Source organism: Fonsecaea multimorphosa (assembly GCF_000836435.1).
Source record: "Fonsecaea multimorphosa CBS 102226 unplaced genomic scaffold supercont1.3, whole genome shotgun sequence".
NCBI classification, from domain to species: Eukaryota; Fungi; Ascomycota; class Eurotiomycetes; order Chaetothyriales; family Herpotrichiellaceae; genus Fonsecaea; species Fonsecaea multimorphosa.
The window spans coordinates 1,071,696-1,089,186 of record NW_015971637.1 but is presented as its reverse complement, the minus strand read 5'-3'; the positions used below and the strand labels follow the sequence as shown (position 1 = coordinate 1,089,186).

Sequence of the window (17,491 nt, the reverse complement as noted above, 5' to 3'; positions counted from 1 at the left end):
CAAAAAGATGGCTCCAGTTGATCTGCGCGCAGTAAGCAGGATACTCATTCAATGCTGTCAACCAGCCAAAGGAGTCGTTGTCGCCTGCTCGCTAGACACGATCACCAAAAATGACAGACTCCTTACAAACCATATGGAAGAAATGCGCTTATTGTGAACGAACCTTCTCCAAGCTGGAGCACTTGCGGCGTCACCAAAGATGGCGTAAGCTTAGATGCCCCAGGTATATCATCGAGCGGCTTCCGAGCTGACCACTCCCATATAGATACCGGAGAAAAGCCCTTCAAGTGCGCGTTTTGCGGGCGTAGGTATGCTCGAAGGTATGCGTTGCGCTGCCCTGACATAGATGAGCAAATGCTGATTGTTACATGACAGCGATGTGCTGGCCAGACACATCCGGAATCATCATCCCAGTGACGACAATGGTCCAGAGGACATGTTGACCGAGCCCATGGTCCCTCGTTCAAAACCTCGCGAACACCCTCAAGCTTCAGAGCTGCCTGATCGGGCCCATAATGCAGCTCAAACTCCGCGTCGGCCTTCAGATGTCAGTGAGATGAACTTCATGTTAGGAGGGCCAACAGAGCAGCCAACAACCAGGGTCGAATGCGTCCGCATCGTCCCAGCGACAGATGGTAGTACACAGCCAGCAATCGTCCCTCAAACACCTCTGACGCGCCCCAACGCCTCAAGGCTCGAGAACAGACAAGGTGATATCTGCCTGACCTGGAAATCTCCGATCCTAGGCCCTGTTCTTCGACCAGATGGTCAAGAAAGCCAGGAACCAGCCGTCAGCGTGGACCGTGACAGGTCCCACGTTCAGCTCGAAGAAAATCATCACTTCACGTGTACTGCGGGAGCACTGGCACTGAACCATGATATAATTGAACCGTCCCACTTATCAGACAACCACCAAGGGAAACAAGTGCAGCACAATGGAACCTCGCAGGCAGAACATGCGCCACGTGAGCACAATTTCATCCACCCACAAGCCAACAATCTAAATCCTGCGATCGCCCAGCAGGGTTTAACGATACCTGCCTCGCCTTACCTGGAGGAGATGGACTTAAATGGCATGATGGGAGCGGAATTGACGGGCTTTGATACCGAAGATATTGATTTCACGCAGAACTCCAATGCTCCTGACTTGCTCTGGCTAGAGTCTACCATTATCGACCTACCGAATTTGAATGGCTTGGTCACAGACCTTCCAACTCCAATTGAAGAACATATGTCGTGTCAGGGTCCACTGCCTAACCCAAGCCTATCTACAGACAGGCTTAGTCGCGTGCAGAGGGCATGGCCAACAAAATTGGTTCGTCCCATTCGGCTAATACGGAGACTTTGGCAGACCGCTCTCCAACATCCAGCTGACAACGTCTTGAGTCATGATGGCACAGAACCTCGAAGCCAGAACCCTCACCAGAGCAACCTAACAGGTTCAAGGTGGAACATTGATGCCAGCTGCAGGGAGAGGCTCTTGCAAGACAGCCATAAAATCTTTGGCAAAGAGGGATCCCTTTATGCCATACCCGTGGCTCAGAGCGACACTCCCCAGAGCTCGACGTCGACGACATACGAAACCAATTTTCCCTCGGTTGAGACGTTGGATATGAGTCTGGACCTCTATTTCCAGCGCTTCCATCCATCCATGCCTTTTATACACCAGGCGACCTTCGATGCAAGGACAACACCAAGCGCGGTGCTCTTCCCGATGTGTCTCATTGGACTCTCGTCACTAGATCCCAGAGGTTCCAGGGACTTTGTCCGCAACGAATGGATGGTAAGTACAGGGCACTTGCAAATCTCATGCGGGCTCTGCTAATCATGATCTCGAGAAACTGGTACATTCCTGCCGACTGGAGCTTACCTCCCAAGCCCTTGGGAAGCGGCCACCTTGGGAGCTCATTACAGCCGTAGCTGCCTCATTGCTTGTGCTCAATCTTGCACTTTGCATCTCGGTAAGCACCTCCTATTCTAGAAACTTATGATACATTCTTTCTAATGAGCCTGAAGCGACGACTCGATGAGAATGAAGCTCATATGCTCTGCATTCAGACCTTACACGTGTGTAGGAGAGTTCTCTTCGGCTTATTCGCATCTAACTTGCTCAGGTTGCAGAAAAGCATGGATTGTTTGCGGCTTGTGACGGCAAAGAACTCGACCTCAATCTGATGGGTCCGGCCTCGGACCTGCAACGTCTGTGGAAGCCTTGGGCGCGAGCAGAATCCGTCAAGAGGTTGGTCTTTGAGAAAGCGCCACTGACACAGCTAACCTGAGCCCAGGATGGTCACATGTCTTCTCATCATTGACGCCACCTACGCCAGCCTTTGGGGGACGGCAGGAGTCCTTGAACCGGACAAGCTCGAAATAATTTCCCCTTGCAAATCAGCATTGTTTGAAGCTCCTGATGCGGTGACATTCGCACAGGAGGTGGAAACCAACGCCCAGATCGTCATGCCTCGCATGACGCTGCAGCGAATGTCGATGATGTCGTCGGCCATGCTCGGGAGCATAGGACTTCAAGCATTGTTAGCTACCATCTCCATCCAACATTCTGTAGCCCGTCATAGACTGTATCCAAGCCAGCTCGACAGCAGTGAGACACGGGCCTCTGCACCTGTTCAAAGATATGCGCTGGATGATCATGCAAAGAACATCGCTCCTCTCTTGGCCACCATCCCCAGCAGCCACAGGGACAACTTCAATCAAGAACACCAGCATGCTCTGCTCCTCTGGAACAGCCTATGTATGTCCACCACGGTTGACATGGACCAATTCGAACTTGCCCTGGGCCACGAGGGCGCAATATCTGCACAGAATGCTCTGTTAAACATCACCACCTGGGCAAGATCCCCTGAGGCGCGAAGGGCTGCACTACACGCCTCGCAAATTTTCTGGATTCTCTCACAGGCCCGTGTCTCTGAACCTACATTGCTTCTACACGAGCACATGATATTCACGGCTGCCCTTGTTCTGGCCTTTTATGTCTTCAAAGCGACTCCAACGCCATTGGACCAGGCCGTCGTCTCTTCTTCCGGGACGAAACTAGAATTGTTGCAGAAGATTGATTGGGCCGAGGTCGGGATGGAAGGCTTTGGCGGGGCGACTTCGCAGGTTGGACAATGCTCGGCGGCGAAACGCTTCATCAGAAGTGGTGGTCCCATCTCCTTTGCTGGCGTGGAAGTCGTCGGAGAACTGGCGGCAAGGAAGGTCATCTTGAACTATGCTCATTTACTTGATGAAGTTGCAAAATGGGAGGGGTCCGACTATTGTGAGGCACTCAAGGCCATTGGAGACTTTTTCAAGTCCGAGTCGAGGGCGTGAAGCTTGAAACACGGGAGAAATATACTCACGTAATACGTGCATGCGTGTGTGTCCCTCTCCATCTCCCAAGTAGGCTACCTCTAACATATAATAAGTATTATTATGTGGGGTGTGGGTTGGCCATTTGCTCCGACATGGGTTAGATCGAGTCTTGGTATGTAATCCATGTACCAGGTACCTAATTGACCATCAATTCTACCACATTGATGCGCTCAAATCATCTTGGCTGTAAATTTTTGTACGCCAGACCCTAAATCCTAGTCCCTTCCGCCCTGCTCCTTTCCTCCTGGCTTGCAATCGACGCATAACGATCACTCCTCCAAGATTGGCGCGCACAGCACCCCTGGACCGCCTCCTCCAGCAACAACTTAACATATCGCTTATGCGCCCACCCTTCCAGGGAGAACTGTCTGATCGGGCTCACCGACACCTTACCGACGCCATGGTAAAAGAGGCTTTTCATGCGGAACTCGGCGACTCCCTCGTCCTTGTATGTCGCGATGCTCATCTCGAAGAGGCCGTCAACGTCGCGGGGCCCGTGCGGCGTGTTCAGGGGAGAGTCACCACACCTGAGAAGAATCGACGCGGGGGTCTTTGACAGCACGACGAAGTGGTTGGTGATTTCCGTGCCGACGTCGTAGGGCGAGTGGAGGAGCTCGGAGCGTCGCCAGAGCTGGTGAGCCGTGGTCGGCGAGCTGTAGCGCTGTTGCAGATATCTGCGTTGGATCGTGTATGCTGGATTTACGGACGATGATATTGGGTTTTAGTAATTAGTAAGTGTACTTCCATGGACAAAAGTTGGAGAGCATATTCTTTTTGTATCTATTGACCCGAAGAACTACTCACCACGGCTAGCCCAGATACCGGCACAGTACGCCTCTATCAGCTTCGTGCCTCCTTCTTCATAGTCCCTCAAAAGCTTCGGATCCAGCCTGCTCAGGGGGATCCGCCGAACACAGAGATCTTGAAACGCAGGGTTCTGGTTCGGGTTGAATCGTCGGTAGAACGCGCTCCCCGACAGAGAAACGTCGCGGGACACTTCGTAGGGCACGAATTGGCAGTCCTGTGTCCACCATTGGAAAGCCCCGATGGTGCCCGCGGCCCCCAGGGTCAAGACTGACAAGAGTCTGGAGGTTGAGAGTTTTAGTCGTGGCATTGCGGTGTTTTCGAGGTTTCTTCCGTAAAAGAAACAAGATAAGATTGAATGGGGGAGTGGGGGAAAGAGAGAAAAGAACAAGAGAAGGGGCAGGCTAAGGGCCGCTTGACAGGACAGGCTCTATGAATAATACATGGCGATACCGAGATCTCGAGGTACGGCAAAATGGTGCAATGCGGACGGCCCTTAGTAGGCTTGATTTGAGACCGAGTTCGATGCCCCACCACTGTCACTCGATCCTGCACATCTGTCCGCTAGTACCGCTACCCTCGAGCGAAGCATGGTTTCGTTTGAGATAGTATCCACTTCGGAGAGAAGTCGCTGAGGTATTTGTGTTAGAATCAAGAGACTTTCAAGGCTTAAACCCCTTAATGGGGAGGCACTGTTCACGACCGAAGTGTATAGTTATAGAGAAGAGGCATTTCCTCTTCGGGTACGTATAATTATACTCCGAGGCTCAAGTTGCAGCATTGCCGGGCCTGGCAAGCAACTCCATGCCCCACATGGATGCTGTGTCTGTCTACTGCCATCAGCCAGAGCCTTGCAAACATGGGGTTTACAACTCCATCTCCTTGACAAAAATTCTCACTGATTTCCGACCATTCATGACCCAGGTATAAACAGGGCAGTGGTTCTGCATGATTTTTCTTCTGGGCTGATGACGGCAGTCGTTTTTGGCTCTGTGACATCCTCCCGCTCAAGGCTAGAAGCACTTCCGGAGGAGATTTTGACGAACATCATTTCCTTTGTCCCGTGTTCGAAAAAGAACTGGCTCAGCATCAACCTGGCATCTCGTCGGCTGAGAGATGTAGCCGCAGAGTCACTCGCAGCCATTGCGAAGCAACAGGCTCCACTGCTGTTCTTGCTCTTTCCCAGATCATGTCTTGACGCTGGAGCGGTTGAGTACATGGTACAAGTCCACGATGGACTGAATCGATTCGCGGAATACGCCACCAGTCTTCTCGGACCGGGTTTCTGCGAGGAAGGACGACGTTATCTGTGCATCCTCGACGGTGCAGCTATCATCACGAGGATATTGTATGCCAACCGTCTGCTCCGTACCACGGAGGGAAACCATGCCGCAGAAGCATTTCTCAACCGAGCGATTTCATCTTGTCTGGGAGGATCTGCATTGTTGCTTGTCAGGTACACTACTCTATGTTGTTTCCACTGCTTCATGCACGGCAGAGTCAGTGGCGAGGACAAATACAACGAATCGAATCTGGGAATTGCAAAGGAATCAGATCAGGACACCTTTCCCCAATTTGAAGCATCTCTCCTGATGACCGGCTTGGGGTTTGGTGAACACGTCTTCGGGCGTGTCCACGAATGGAACCGCGTCGTGGATAGGGGGACTTTGCCTGGCAGAGCATTTACTGTAGGGCGGCGGAAGCAGCGTTGGCGCATCAATATCCTTGAAGAGGGAGTTCAGACTTGGTGGCGAGGCAGACGTAGCAATCAGGAAGCCAAGATTCCGATCGAGCTCGCTCCTCAGCAAATTAGGCAGGCAAACCCTGCTGACGCGAATGAAGCAATCTGCGCGCTATTCCACGGTTCAGGTCGGCCGCGAGCAGCTCCTTTAACAGCTGCAGCCCTCAAGGAAATAGGGAGCAAATTGAGTCTTGAATCGGACAAGGCTCTCGGATCTTGTGGGCGTTGACACTGGTGGCTTGTCAAGGTTGCCAGCAGGGAAGTCGACCAACCTCATGAAGGGATTTGAGACTACAGAATCTCAAATCTGTGAATAGTATAGATGAAGTGCCTCATGCTAGCCTGATGAGATTAAAATTTTGATTTCTTGGTCGTATGGCTGCAATGAAGCCGGCGAATTAGCTAAATCGTGAACGATCCAGTGACTCCTGCTGTAAATAACAAAGGCCCAAGGACTCGGGCGGCGGGACTAACCTTGCAGCCTCCGTAGTCGTCGACAAGGCTATTCAGTTGCGGGTCTGCTTCCTAAATTCCCAAAGCCCATCTGCAGGTAAGTGAAGCATGCCACCATCCACAACGATCTTTAATTCAAAACCAGTAGATTGGAGGAATCTGGGCGTGTTCTGAAACGAAATTTGTGCTAACTTACCTTGTTACCTGTTGCCATGGCCAATACCTGAACCTTGTGACCTACAGCGTCGTATCATGCCACGACTCACACTACTGGCACTCCCGGTGCTGCCACCAGCCATTGACCCCATCATTCACCTCCACACGGAGATCCCGAAAGCCCAGCTCATCGAACTTCATACTCACCAAATATTTGTCGATCCAGCCTATTCATCATACTAAGTAGTTTGCCCTTGCTTTCGTGGAGAGTTTGATGGTGTTGAGCCTCCATCCTGACATGCCGACGGCGGGAAGTCGCAGACTTCTGTCGTCGCATGTGCTTAGACATGCTGCTCCTCACCTTGAGTTGAATTATACGTGGGCGGAGGGCGGGTCGCTGCAATCGGGTGGGGATCGCACCAGCTGTGTCGTCGTCAGGGACTCCTGTAGTTGAGACGTCACTTTCCTCCGGAAGGACGATTCCTGCGTCAATCACGAACTCCTTCATTGTAGGGTTACTCCTTCTTGTGGACACAGCAGATCCTGGAGCAACAGATTCAGCCTGTTCGCCCTGCCTTCCAACCATATCGTTCATCTCCAACCAAAATGGCAAACTGTCGATGTCAACCACGCAACCGCCGACTGTGTCCACCTTGGTGCTGTCTAAATTGAGAGGTGAACGACCTGGGGAAGTGCTTTTCTCATTTGTGGATCGTCCAAAGTGAACTTTGCCCACCAGACCTCGAAAGAGAGACGAAGCCATCCTCTTGACCGATGCAAAGGAATCTGTGTATTTGGAAGATCCAGAGTATTCCTCAGTATCAATGCCACTTGAGGTCACTCGCTTACTGTGAGAAAGCTCTCGTTGACTTACCTCTTCCACGGCGGGAATTTTCTTCGACTTCTTCTTCTCTGATGTCTCCTTGATCTTCGATTGTTCGAGAGGAGTAGCCTGGTAATGATCTGGGAAAGTCTGACGGAGCATCGTAAGTGCAGTGATCACCTTCGCTCGATTGAATGCGCCAGGATGGGTCCGCTTCATAGTTCGGCCTTGCTCTTGCTCACGTTCATCCACCGGCTGCTTGAGAAATTCCATGCCGAATTCCTTTTCGTAGGCCAAGGCCTGCTTGACCCCTCTTGTGTAGCGTTCTTTCATTTTCTCCTTCAAGGCATCTTTCGGCTGCGATACATAGCTGTTCGAAATGTAATTAGTCTTTAGTCCGCTGCTCGCAGGTAACTTGCCTTTGTTGCCAAGTGCTCTTCGTGCACGGTTGCTCTCACCAGAGGCGAGAACGTCTTGGATGGAAGGCCTGTTTCGCGACAGGTCATGGTCATGTTTGATGTGACCAGACTGTGGGGCAATGCGAGACAAGAGAGCTTCGAACGTTGAGCGCTCCTGTTCTCTGGCTTGACGTGGAAGCATGGTCAGACGAGAAGACAGGGCGTCCAGAAGTAGAGTCCTTTCGATGATGAGAGATTTTGATGGGTCTTGAAAATCTGGGAAGGGCTCCTCCTCTTCGTTCAATGAAGCCTGTGGAGGAGCGTACCATCCATCTGGGGCCGGCCACGTAACAAAGTCGGTGTTGATGGGTCGTAGAGGAATTCGCATAGTGGTGCTTTTCGACAACGATGATATCCGAAGCGGAATCACACCTTCTGGGAGTGTGCCGGCGCGCTGCACCGCCATCTCTACAGAGAGGTTGACAGTCTTGACAGATATGTGAAGGGGTTTGTCGTCGGACAGTCTGAACCTGGATTTGGACGTCGATATACCGGACTGCAATGACTGGGAGAGCAGATTTTCAACTCGCTAAAGATGCAAGACTGCTAAGACAAGAAGAAAGGAAGTGACGATCTGGTTGGAGGCAGTTCTGCGCGCGGACGTTAGCTTTAGTATATTACGGACGGTCGTGGATATGGTACAAAAAGAGAATGCTACAGACAAATGTGAACAATGTTGGATAAAGAGACAAGAGCAAAGAAAAAAGGCATTTAAAGAAAGCCGTTGGAGACAAAGGACTACCCCCTTTGTCCAGATGAATCGCACAAGGTTGATTATGCATCATCCTGACAAAGGACATAACGGATCGGAGCATGGCCCTGTTCTTTTCCAGCGCCCTCTCGCTCTGACCAATCACGTATCTTCCCAATCAGGATCTGTTTCTCGCTGTCGGGCGTAGGACCTGCGTACGCGTTCTCTTTGAATGTCTAGTGCGGCTTCGTCGCCCTCCTTCTCCTTTCTGACCTTGAGTCTGATCCGCGCTTGTGCTCCACGGCCATTAAAGTCCAATGTCCATTCCAGCGGTAACTTGCCTTTGGGCGCGCCGTCTCGGGTACCTTCGGCCTCTGGACTCAGCCAGCTGTAGCCGGGTTTCAAGATGATATTGGCGTAGATGGTGAAGAACCCCCATCCGAGTCGTCTGATCTCGTATGGTGGCCATTCAAGAACGACTATAGGATTTCTGAATGTAGGATGCTGACGTCACAGGTTGGCGAATCCAGGTCGCAGTATAGAATGGGACTTACCAGGAACACTTGAACCTCTTCAATTAGGTCAGTTCTTGAAGGTCGGATGAAGAACTTCCAATGGTGCTTGTTATTAGACCCCTGCTCGGCTCTGACCTCTGAATGCTCGTTTCCGATGTATACGGTTAGCGTCTCAATAGTAGAGGCAGAACCATCTTCCTCGGCCGTTTGGGACTCGGCCTCACGTGCCTGGTAGGAGGCAGGATATAATCGCTGAAGGGCTCGTTCTCTGGTCGGGTCTAGGGTCGAAATGGTAAAGGTTCGACACATGGGGCAACGGGTCTCGATCTCGTGAGGCAGCATGACAGCGACCTCATCGTCGAGTCCAACGGCGGTCAATTGGGATGTGACTGACACATCCGCCCACAGAGCCATACAAGACTGGCAAAGAGTATGATTACATCTGGTTCGGACCGGCTTGTAGATGAGTGAATGGCAGATGGGACAGAGATCATCGGGGTCGACCGTCTCATCCTCTGGCGAGGATGCGCTATCGGCTTCCGCATCAATGGGAGCCTGGGAGGAAGTAGATTGCTCCTCGGCGGAGAACATCCTTTTCATTATGTGAACGGTACAACAGAATATAACAAGGCAAGTTCATTGAGATGAAATGAGTCTTCCTTTGATGATTTTATGGTAGTCGAAATCAGGCAGACATTGCTCTTGCTTCCTCCAATCTAGGCCTCATCGACAAAAATCTCATTGCGCTTCAGACGCATAAGACCCGCCGTAGAGCACGCGTTAAGTGGGTTATGTAATCCACTTGGCGTCATCGCGTTCAATGGTGTCAATGGTGGAGTGACCGCCTTAAGATGCGGCAGCGGAAGGCGGCGGGATTCTGCATCTCCATCCAGGCCCGCCATTGGGCGTTGGGAGCACGCCGAAGGCCCCCAGGAGCCCCTACAACCCGAGATTGACAGGAGGCAAAAACCGCAAACCGCAACCAGCAAACATTCATAAATTTCCCTAATCCTCACGGTTTGCTCCTTGTCAGCATCTCTGCCCTTCATATCAGTGAATTCCACGTCCTCGTTCTGATCCTGCGTCTAGCCATTCTTCGCTCTCCTACCACCTGACCATCAGTCTCTCCCTAATCCTCCCTTTCCGCCCGCCAACATGCCCGGCAAGACGCTCCCTACAATCACCCGCGCCGAGGTGGAACAGCACAATAGTCGAAAGTCGTGCTATGTGACAATCGGCGAACGTGTCTTTGATGTGACGGACTTCATCGACGATCATCCGGGCGGCGGCGAGTTGATTCTCGAATTCGCGGGCAAGGACGTCAAGCAAATCTTGGAAGATGAGGACTCCCATTTCCACACCGAGACCGCATATGAGATCCTGGAAGAAAGCCTGGTTGGATTCGTACCCACCGATGCTGTTCTCAAGACTGCAGTGGACTCTTCGCATCCTGACCAAGTCGTCCCACTGCCTGCGACAGCCGAAGGCAACGAACAACTAAAAGCCCATGGGGTGCAAGCCGACCTCCCGAACCGACCCCTCTACGAATCGACGGGCATGTCCTCAGAAGACGATCTCTCCAAAGAGACGGACCTGGATCAAGATTGGAAGACACACAAATTCCTCGACTTGAACCGACCGCTTTTCCCGCAGATGCTCTTCAGCAAGTTTTCAAAGGAGTTCTACCTCGAACAAGTCCACCGGCCTCGACACTACAAGGGCGGCGACTCCGCTCCATTGTTCGGCAACGTGCTTGAACCGCTCAGTAAGACCGCGTGGTACATGATTCCAATTCTATGGCTGCCTCCCGTCCTCTATGGCTCGGTCCTAGGAATCATCACCCTCGGACCCGTGGGCATCGCATATTGGAGCCTGGGTCTTTTTTTGTGGACGCTGGTCGAATACCTCCTACATCGCTTTCTGTTCCACATTGACAGCTATCTCCCCGATCACCCGCTCTTCCTGACTCTCCATTTCGTCCTGCACGGGATCCATCATTACCTGCCCATGGACAAATATCGGCTTGTCATGCCGCCGGCAATGTTCCTCATTCTGGCCACGCCGTTCTACAAACTCGCACATTTCGTCTTCTGGTACAATTGGTACGCCGCCATCACGGTCTTCAGCGGGGGCATCTTCGGCTACATCTGCTACGACTGCACGCATTACTGGCTGCATCACCACCAACTTCCCGCCTACGTGAGGGATTTGAAGAAATATCATCTGGCGCACCACTATCAGAACTTCGAGCTTGGGTAAGTGACGCAAAACAAGCAACTTCTTGTCGTCCGTCCGTATGAAGCACAGGTATAGCTAACATTGACTCAGATTCGGCGTGACGTCCAAATTCTGGGACTACGTCTGGGGCACCGAGCTCAAATACACGAAACCAATCAAGTCATCCTGAGTGTTTCCGCGACAACCTCACGGACCCATTGGCAGCCTTTACTTGTACAATACAATACATTCTCGGGCACGAATAGAAAGTCAAACAGCACGGATGACATGACAGCAAGGCAGTGTCTAGACTTTGGAGCTGGCGGTTCCGGCTCTCCTGATTGAAATTGTCATAGACCTACCTCCTCGGCGTTCACAAGGCATATAATAAGACAGGGTTGGGAAAGGAACAGGACAGAGCAGCTCTCCCATCAATTTACATATCACTGCAGGGTGGCATCTGGGGCTTGGGCTTGGATAGGAATTGTACAGCAAAACCCGTAATTAATATTAATGATTGCACGAACGAACTGGTTTCTTCAAGTTTAAGAAAGTGAGAGTCGCGGTGAAGGTAGCATGTGATATGTGATTCTGTCTCATATGTATCATATCATATCCTATCTACATAAAGGACATGGGGCATGCATGAAATTGGGAAAAAGATGTTCGTCTCCACCTCTGTTTTTCTGTACAATAACAGGCCCCACGCACGCACGCATCCATCCCCCAACTTTCGTGCAAGATCATGATGGAGGTTTGTAGATAACCACCTGCAAGTATCATCGTAACGTTCTCATTCCCAAACGCCCCCGGCCCAGCGGGTTTCGTTGTTACTCTCTCTGTGCTCTGAGTAAACACTGCCGTATGGAGTCTAGGCTAGAGTTTTGAGGTGTCGTCTTCATTGGGTGCCGTGGATGACCCTTTTCTTTTTTATCTCTTTTCGTTAAAGCCGATCAAGCAAAGCAGGAGCGAGCCTGGCTCTGGGTCTTTCGCTTGTCCCATATTTTGATGCGATGCGCTAATGTACAGACTGTACAGGTGGTGATGTTGAAAGTCCGGCTTGCAGTAAAAAAGATCATGCGTTCACGTCATCATGAGGAGGAAGAGGAAGGACTCTGGGTCACCTCTGCCTTTTGCGGGGAGGACCAGCCTAGCATGACGAATGGGTTCCGGGCCCGGAGTCGAAAGACCGAGTGTTCTGTTGAAACTGTCGGGGTCGGCGCGGGATCTGGAATGGGCGAAACAGTGAACGTTAGTGATTGGTCTCCTTGAGTATTTGTTGAGGGTAGCGATGAAGTGGGGTAAGAGGCAGAGATAGAGGATGGGCTGGATGGAAAGATTGTGACGGTGACTGTGTCTGTGGGCGTGGAGGAGAAGGAGATAGGGATAACGGCAATGGGTTGAGCAGACACGGCAGAGGTGCCGGCTGTGTCTGTGGAAGCAGAAAGGGGAAGAGGAGGGAAGGCCTGGGGGCTGTAGCTGGACATTGGCGCTGCCGGAATGGTTGAGGAGCTCACAACACCGTCGGCAACACCAGCAGCAGAGGCAGAGGCAGAGGCACATGGCAGGTATGTCGTCAAAGTCACTGTGCTTGCGACCGTGATCGTGCTTTCAGCTGTCGTAGTTGTTGTGGAATTGCTGAAGCCATCGTCATAAGAGCCGTGTCTGCCACCATGCTCGGTGCTGCTGTTTCTGTGTCCAACCCAGCCTGTAGGACGAGGATACGGCCTCCACGTCCTAGAAGTCCAAGCGCCACTGAGCCAGGGCGGTGGGCCACTAGGATCAGTGAACCTCGGAGCTGCCGAGCCACTTGGGCACCAGAAGCAGTGGGAAGGGTAAGGAGGAGTGCGGATAGGAGGGAATTCAGAGGTGGAGGGGGAAACATAATCGTCGTCCACAGGCCCGCGGCCAGTCGGATAGAAGGACTCACCTGCATTTCGCTTGGTGTACTGCGTCTGATACACTGTCTGAAAGACGGTTTCGGTAACAGATTCGTACTCGGTGAAAGTCGCCACGACAACGTTACCGGCAACATTTGGAGCTGCGGTCACTTGGGGTTCTGGTGAGGAGTCAGAGTCAGTGGCGAGGCTCTTCAGCCATCTGGCAAGTACGGCGAATATCCAGGGGAGTGGTAACATACGATTGTTGATGTTGTCACCGCCACGTCCACCACCTGACCCGCCAGTTTGTTGCGCCTGGGTGCCATCAGAAGTGGTGGTAGTGAATACGCCGATAGGAGAGACAGTGAAGGTTTGGGTCTCGATGCCTGGTCCGGCTGTTGAACCCACGTGGACGCTCAGGAAGGCAGGTACACCAGTCTCAGATGCTGTGGCAGCGGAAACACTAGCCTCGCTTGCACCACCAGAGACAGGGCCTGTGGCTGAGGCAGAGAAGGCAATGGTGGAACCTGTGTAAGAAGACGTCAGTACGGGAGTTGTAGGCGTCGGCGATACGGTTTGCGTAAGAAAAGTGGTGGGAGAATTGGTGAAAGGGATGGTCTGACCTGTGACAGCTGTAGGATTGGCGAGATCGGTCATTTGAGCAGAAACAGCAGCATTGTCAAGAGGTTGACCTTGTGCGTAGTCAACTTGTGCCTCGGACACTGTATCCTCTCCGGAATTGTCGACGATATCAACATCCATACATGTGGTGTAGATCTCTTGCTTGCCATCAGGGAAACCTGCAGTGCCAGGCAAGGTAGGCCAGTCCCAAACCCAATAAAGGGTGTAAGGCTGACCCGAAGGTGCATCATCTGGAATCTGGATATCCTGTTGGCACCAGAGATCCGAACCCATCAAAGTATCGGCTGGATGCGAGAACTGCTGTTGGCGTTGTTGAGAGATCTGACCACCGTTCACTTGATAGCACTGGCCATCGTCGAAGTTGCGAGTGGACAAGAGTCGACCGCGACCATCACCGCCCGAGCCATCAGCCGTCCAAACACGGTGAATGGCGAGGAAAGAGTCGTCGGGACTGGGTTGAGTGGTTCCGTAGACATAGACTGTGCCTCGATTGGGTGGCTTGCCGGGTTGGTTGTCTGGCAAAGTGACATGGCCGTTTTCTTGGAAGCGCAGGGCAACACCTGCTCCAGCAGCTGCCTGCAGCCTCGGAGAACCGTCGGTCTGGGTTTGCGAAGTTTGAGTGGATTTGCACATGAGGTCGGAAGATTCAATTTGGTTGATTGGACGCCCATCGGGTGGAATGAGATTGACCATGGTGGGATCACTGAATCCAGGTGTTCCGCGCAAGACATTTCCACGGGCAAACCCGGGTTGTCCTACCAGAGTCCCATTGGGAGCAATGACCATCAATTGTTCGATCCATGAGTGCGCGGATGTGAGAGGTGCTGTAGCAAGCAGCCCAATGAGGGCGCTGCTAAGGACTGACTTGATAGGCATGATGCGCAAGGTTGCAGATTCGGTAAAAGGTGGATGCTGCTGATGACCAGCAAGAAGAGTCGTCAAAGGTACGGGGCTTTTCCACAAAGAGTGTAAATCTTAATGTAGATCTGAGTTCTTTGAAGAGACAGTGTAATACTCGCTGAGTATGTTTTGTCTGAAAGGATTGGTTGCTCGAAACTGGTCGAAGCTCAAAGGGTGGTAGAAAAGTAGACGGACCGTCAAGGCCGTTGACAAAGGAGCGACAAGAACAAACAACAAAGGGAGTGAGGATGAAAGGAGTGACAATGGATCACATTGATCTCTGGAACAAAGCGGTACTACAATGCCTTCGCAAGCATTGTTTGTGTCGGTCGTGAGAACAATGGTAAGGAACGGCAGGTCGATAAGCGAGCGACTTCACTTGGGGACAGCGGACGACCAGAGGGTCAGGCAGAAGACAAGAGACAAGAGACAAGAAACAAGAGCTTGCGAACCAGCAGATGAGCGAGTGGAGCATGGATATGGGAATATTTCGATCGGCAGCTAAGCGCAAGGGGGCGGATGGAGGCAGCTTTGGATCCATGTCGATGCCTCCCCTTTCTGGGGTCAAGGCTGAGATAGACATGGCGGTCCGCTATCGATAGGCCCAAGCCAGCCACAAAAGGAGCGGGTAGCCAGCCTCCACGCAGGGAAAAGGGTCTAGATCTGAAGGAGATGGCGTTTCAGGAGCTTGAAGCTTGACCTTAAGCTGTTCGCGTGGCACCGCAGGGGCCAGATGTGGTTGGTGCGGGATTTTTCTTTAGTCCGATCTTTGCGGATAGGCATCGGGTCGAAGCTTTGCGGAGGCGTGGGAGGGAGAGCTTGTCAGGTCCGGCAGAGAGAACAGGAGACTGATTCGCTCGTAACTTCGGTAGAATGATAGTATTGTCCTCGTGGATAGTGGCCGAGTCTTGTCACGGTGAGGCAGCGGTATAACACGATGAAAGTGAAGTGAGTGAAACAATGAACCTCCAAACGCAAGGACATCACGCAGTTGACTGGACACTCACTCACTCACTGATGGCACAGAACCAAGAAAAGAAAGATCCCTTGTGACCCCTTTCATTTCACGATGACGGTCATGGTCGAGGACGACGAGGCAAACGATAGGCGGCGGATAGGGATTCGGAAAAGACGGAGAGATTGATAACGTTGGCATTCCAAACATTAGCCTGCGTTTCAGGTGCAACTCTAGCCTCACTAACCACTCGCCAGATGGAGCCACTAGCCAATCAATTGCCTCAAGGCTCCTTGTTCCTGCAGCTCGGCCCTGAAGGCTGCATGAACAAGTCGTTTGCCGGTCGTGAAGCTTGACCGGTTGTTCTCGACCACTCTTTCCACATGGAACCACGACCTTCTCTGCATGGCCATTACACGAGCGATACTATTAAATCACAAAAGGGAGAAGGCCGCCAAGATTGCCAGACTTCCAGAAATACTACAGATCCATCTCCCAAGAAATTGGGTTGGGCCATCAGGCTGGTGTGACACTGTATATCCCAAGGACAAAAGCTTAAGCTCCCAACACTATGGTTCTCATATTATCCAACTGACTCGCGCCGTTCCGATTGTATCGGCGGCCCTGGCGCAACAATGACGTAGATATGGAGCAGGAAATGCTGGTGATACAGAGGCAGATTGAAGGAAGACAGCCAAGGCTCCCACGATCTTCACTCTGAGGAAACTGAATGGAGAGTCTAGCCCTCGCGCAATGAACTCCAGACTCCATGCTGACGCCGACTTGAGATGAGATGGCTCCTCCACCCGCCAACGGTGTCGATGATCAATGCCGTATGGTTTGATTGTCCCTCCACCTTACCGTTTGAAGCCGCTCTCCTCTCGGAGGTATACCTCAAAATCCATCATCTGTGGGTTCAGTCGTCGACATTGTGCCAAATCTGCACCATACCCTTGCTCCTTGAACCATCGAATCATGTTGCCCAATTCCGGCACCATATACATGAAAAAACTGCTGACGAAATCGTATGCGCGAGGCATGGGTCGTCCAAGTACTTTCCAAAAGATCTCGTTGGCTTCGGCTTGGGTGAGATCACAGCCGGCCAAACTGATTGCTGTGTTTTTGTAGTCTTCTGTCTCCGCGGCGCCAAACGCCTTGGCTGCAAAGATCCCAATGTCCCTTACTGCCACCAGTTGGAGTGGCTTGTCACCCATGGAATGCCAATTCGCGGCAAAGAGGCGGCCGAAGAGGTTTGGTTTCAGGTTGTCCATGAATGCCGTCGGCCGCAGGATGGTATAGGTCATTTCTGTGCCTCGGGTCTTTTCTTTCAGATGCTTCTCCACATTGTACTGGAATTGGGTCAGTATTGTCTCATGCACCCGCAGCTCGCAGAGCTCCGACATACCTTGGAAACAAAGTGAGCAACGTAGGTGGCGTCTACTTCAGATTTGTCGGGGCCACCACGATCGACAGATGTGTAGACGAAGTGTTTGACTTTGTGGGCAACAGCCGCATCTACCATATCAATTCCCTGTTGTACCTCCTTGCCCTCAACCTTCTGCTTGAGATTGGGCATTGTGACGCAAAAGACGCCCCATACGGCGCCAATGCCTCCAGCTTTTGTGAAGATGCTTGTGCAATCATCCAGATCGCCTTCGATGAGGGTGACTTGAGGCTTAGAGGCCAGAGCTTTGGCCGCGTTGGAGGTGGTCTTGCGGGTGAGGGCGAGGATTTCGTAGTCAAACGGAGGAGGGTTCGCAAGCAGCGCTTTGACGAGAGCGCCGCCTTGCTTGCCTGTAGCACCTGTAACGAGGATCTTCCGTGTCGTCATATCTGCTGTTGCGATCAGGTTTGATCTGACACTCTTCAATCACTTGCGGCTGATGA

At 52.1% G+C, this 17,491-nt stretch overlaps 8 protein-coding genes across 8 annotated transcripts; 3 read left to right on the top strand and 5 right to left on the bottom strand.

The window, feature by feature from the left end:
* Nucleotides 1-110: 110 nt before the first annotated feature.
* On the top strand, nucleotides 111-3,327 carry Z520_02192 (uncharacterized protein; the record flags this gene model as incomplete). The annotated part of the gene is made up of 7 exons (XM_016772706.1): nucleotides 111-204; nucleotides 266-320; nucleotides 376-1,783; nucleotides 1,839-1,961; nucleotides 2,017-2,067; nucleotides 2,115-2,239; nucleotides 2,286-3,327. 7 exons carry the CDS (start codon nucleotides 111-113, stop codon nucleotides 3,325-3,327), a joined length of 2,898 nt encoding a protein of 965 aa, XP_016636176.1.
* A 250-nt stretch (nucleotides 3,328-3,577) lies between these two features.
* Nucleotides 3,578-4,483, bottom strand: Z520_02191 (uncharacterized protein; the record flags this gene model as incomplete). Its single annotated transcript, XM_016772705.1, has 2 exons — nucleotides 3,578-4,062; nucleotides 4,174-4,483. 2 exons carry the CDS (start codon nucleotides 4,481-4,483, stop codon nucleotides 3,578-3,580), a joined length of 795 nt encoding a protein of 264 aa, XP_016636175.1.
* A 1,177-nt stretch (nucleotides 4,484-5,660) lies between these two features.
* Z520_02190 (uncharacterized protein) lies at nucleotides 5,661-6,143 on the top strand (the record flags this gene model as incomplete). The annotated part of the gene is made up of 1 exon (XM_016772704.1): nucleotides 5,661-6,143. The coding sequence occupies one exon, from the start codon at nucleotides 5,661-5,663 to the stop codon at nucleotides 6,141-6,143; it is 483 nt and encodes a 160-aa protein (XP_016636174.1).
* Nucleotides 6,144-6,710: 567 nt separating this feature from the next.
* Z520_02189 (uncharacterized protein) lies at nucleotides 6,711-8,210 on the bottom strand (the record flags this gene model as incomplete). Its single annotated transcript, XM_016772703.1, has 1 exon — nucleotides 6,711-8,210. The coding sequence occupies one exon, from the start codon at nucleotides 8,208-8,210 to the stop codon at nucleotides 6,711-6,713; it is 1,500 nt and encodes a 499-aa protein (XP_016636173.1).
* Nucleotides 8,211-8,657: 447 nt separating this feature from the next.
* On the bottom strand, nucleotides 8,658-9,610 carry Z520_02188 (uncharacterized protein; the record flags this gene model as incomplete). The annotated part of the gene is made up of 2 exons (XM_016772702.1): nucleotides 8,658-8,999; nucleotides 9,050-9,610. The coding sequence occupies 2 exons, from the start codon at nucleotides 9,608-9,610 to the stop codon at nucleotides 8,658-8,660; spliced, it is 903 nt and encodes a 300-aa protein (XP_016636172.1).
* Nucleotides 9,611-10,165: 555 nt separating this feature from the next.
* Nucleotides 10,166-11,417, top strand: Z520_02187 (uncharacterized protein; the record flags this gene model as incomplete). The annotated part of the gene is made up of 2 exons (XM_016772701.1): nucleotides 10,166-11,265; nucleotides 11,339-11,417. The coding sequence occupies 2 exons, from the start codon at nucleotides 10,166-10,168 to the stop codon at nucleotides 11,415-11,417; spliced, it is 1,179 nt and encodes a 392-aa protein (XP_016636171.1).
* Nucleotides 11,418-12,318: 901 nt separating this feature from the next.
* Nucleotides 12,319-14,625, bottom strand: Z520_02186 (uncharacterized protein; the record flags this gene model as incomplete). Its single annotated transcript, XM_016772700.1, has 2 exons — nucleotides 12,319-13,286; nucleotides 13,368-14,625. 2 exons carry the CDS (start codon nucleotides 14,623-14,625, stop codon nucleotides 12,319-12,321), a joined length of 2,226 nt encoding a protein of 741 aa, XP_016636170.1.
* A 1,836-nt stretch (nucleotides 14,626-16,461) lies between these two features.
* On the bottom strand, nucleotides 16,462-17,435 carry Z520_02185 (uncharacterized protein; the record flags this gene model as incomplete). The annotated part of the gene is made up of 2 exons (XM_016772699.1): nucleotides 16,462-16,953; nucleotides 17,010-17,435. 2 exons carry the CDS (start codon nucleotides 17,433-17,435, stop codon nucleotides 16,462-16,464), a joined length of 918 nt encoding a protein of 305 aa, XP_016636169.1.
* Between the last annotated feature and the right edge of the window lie 56 nt (nucleotides 17,436-17,491).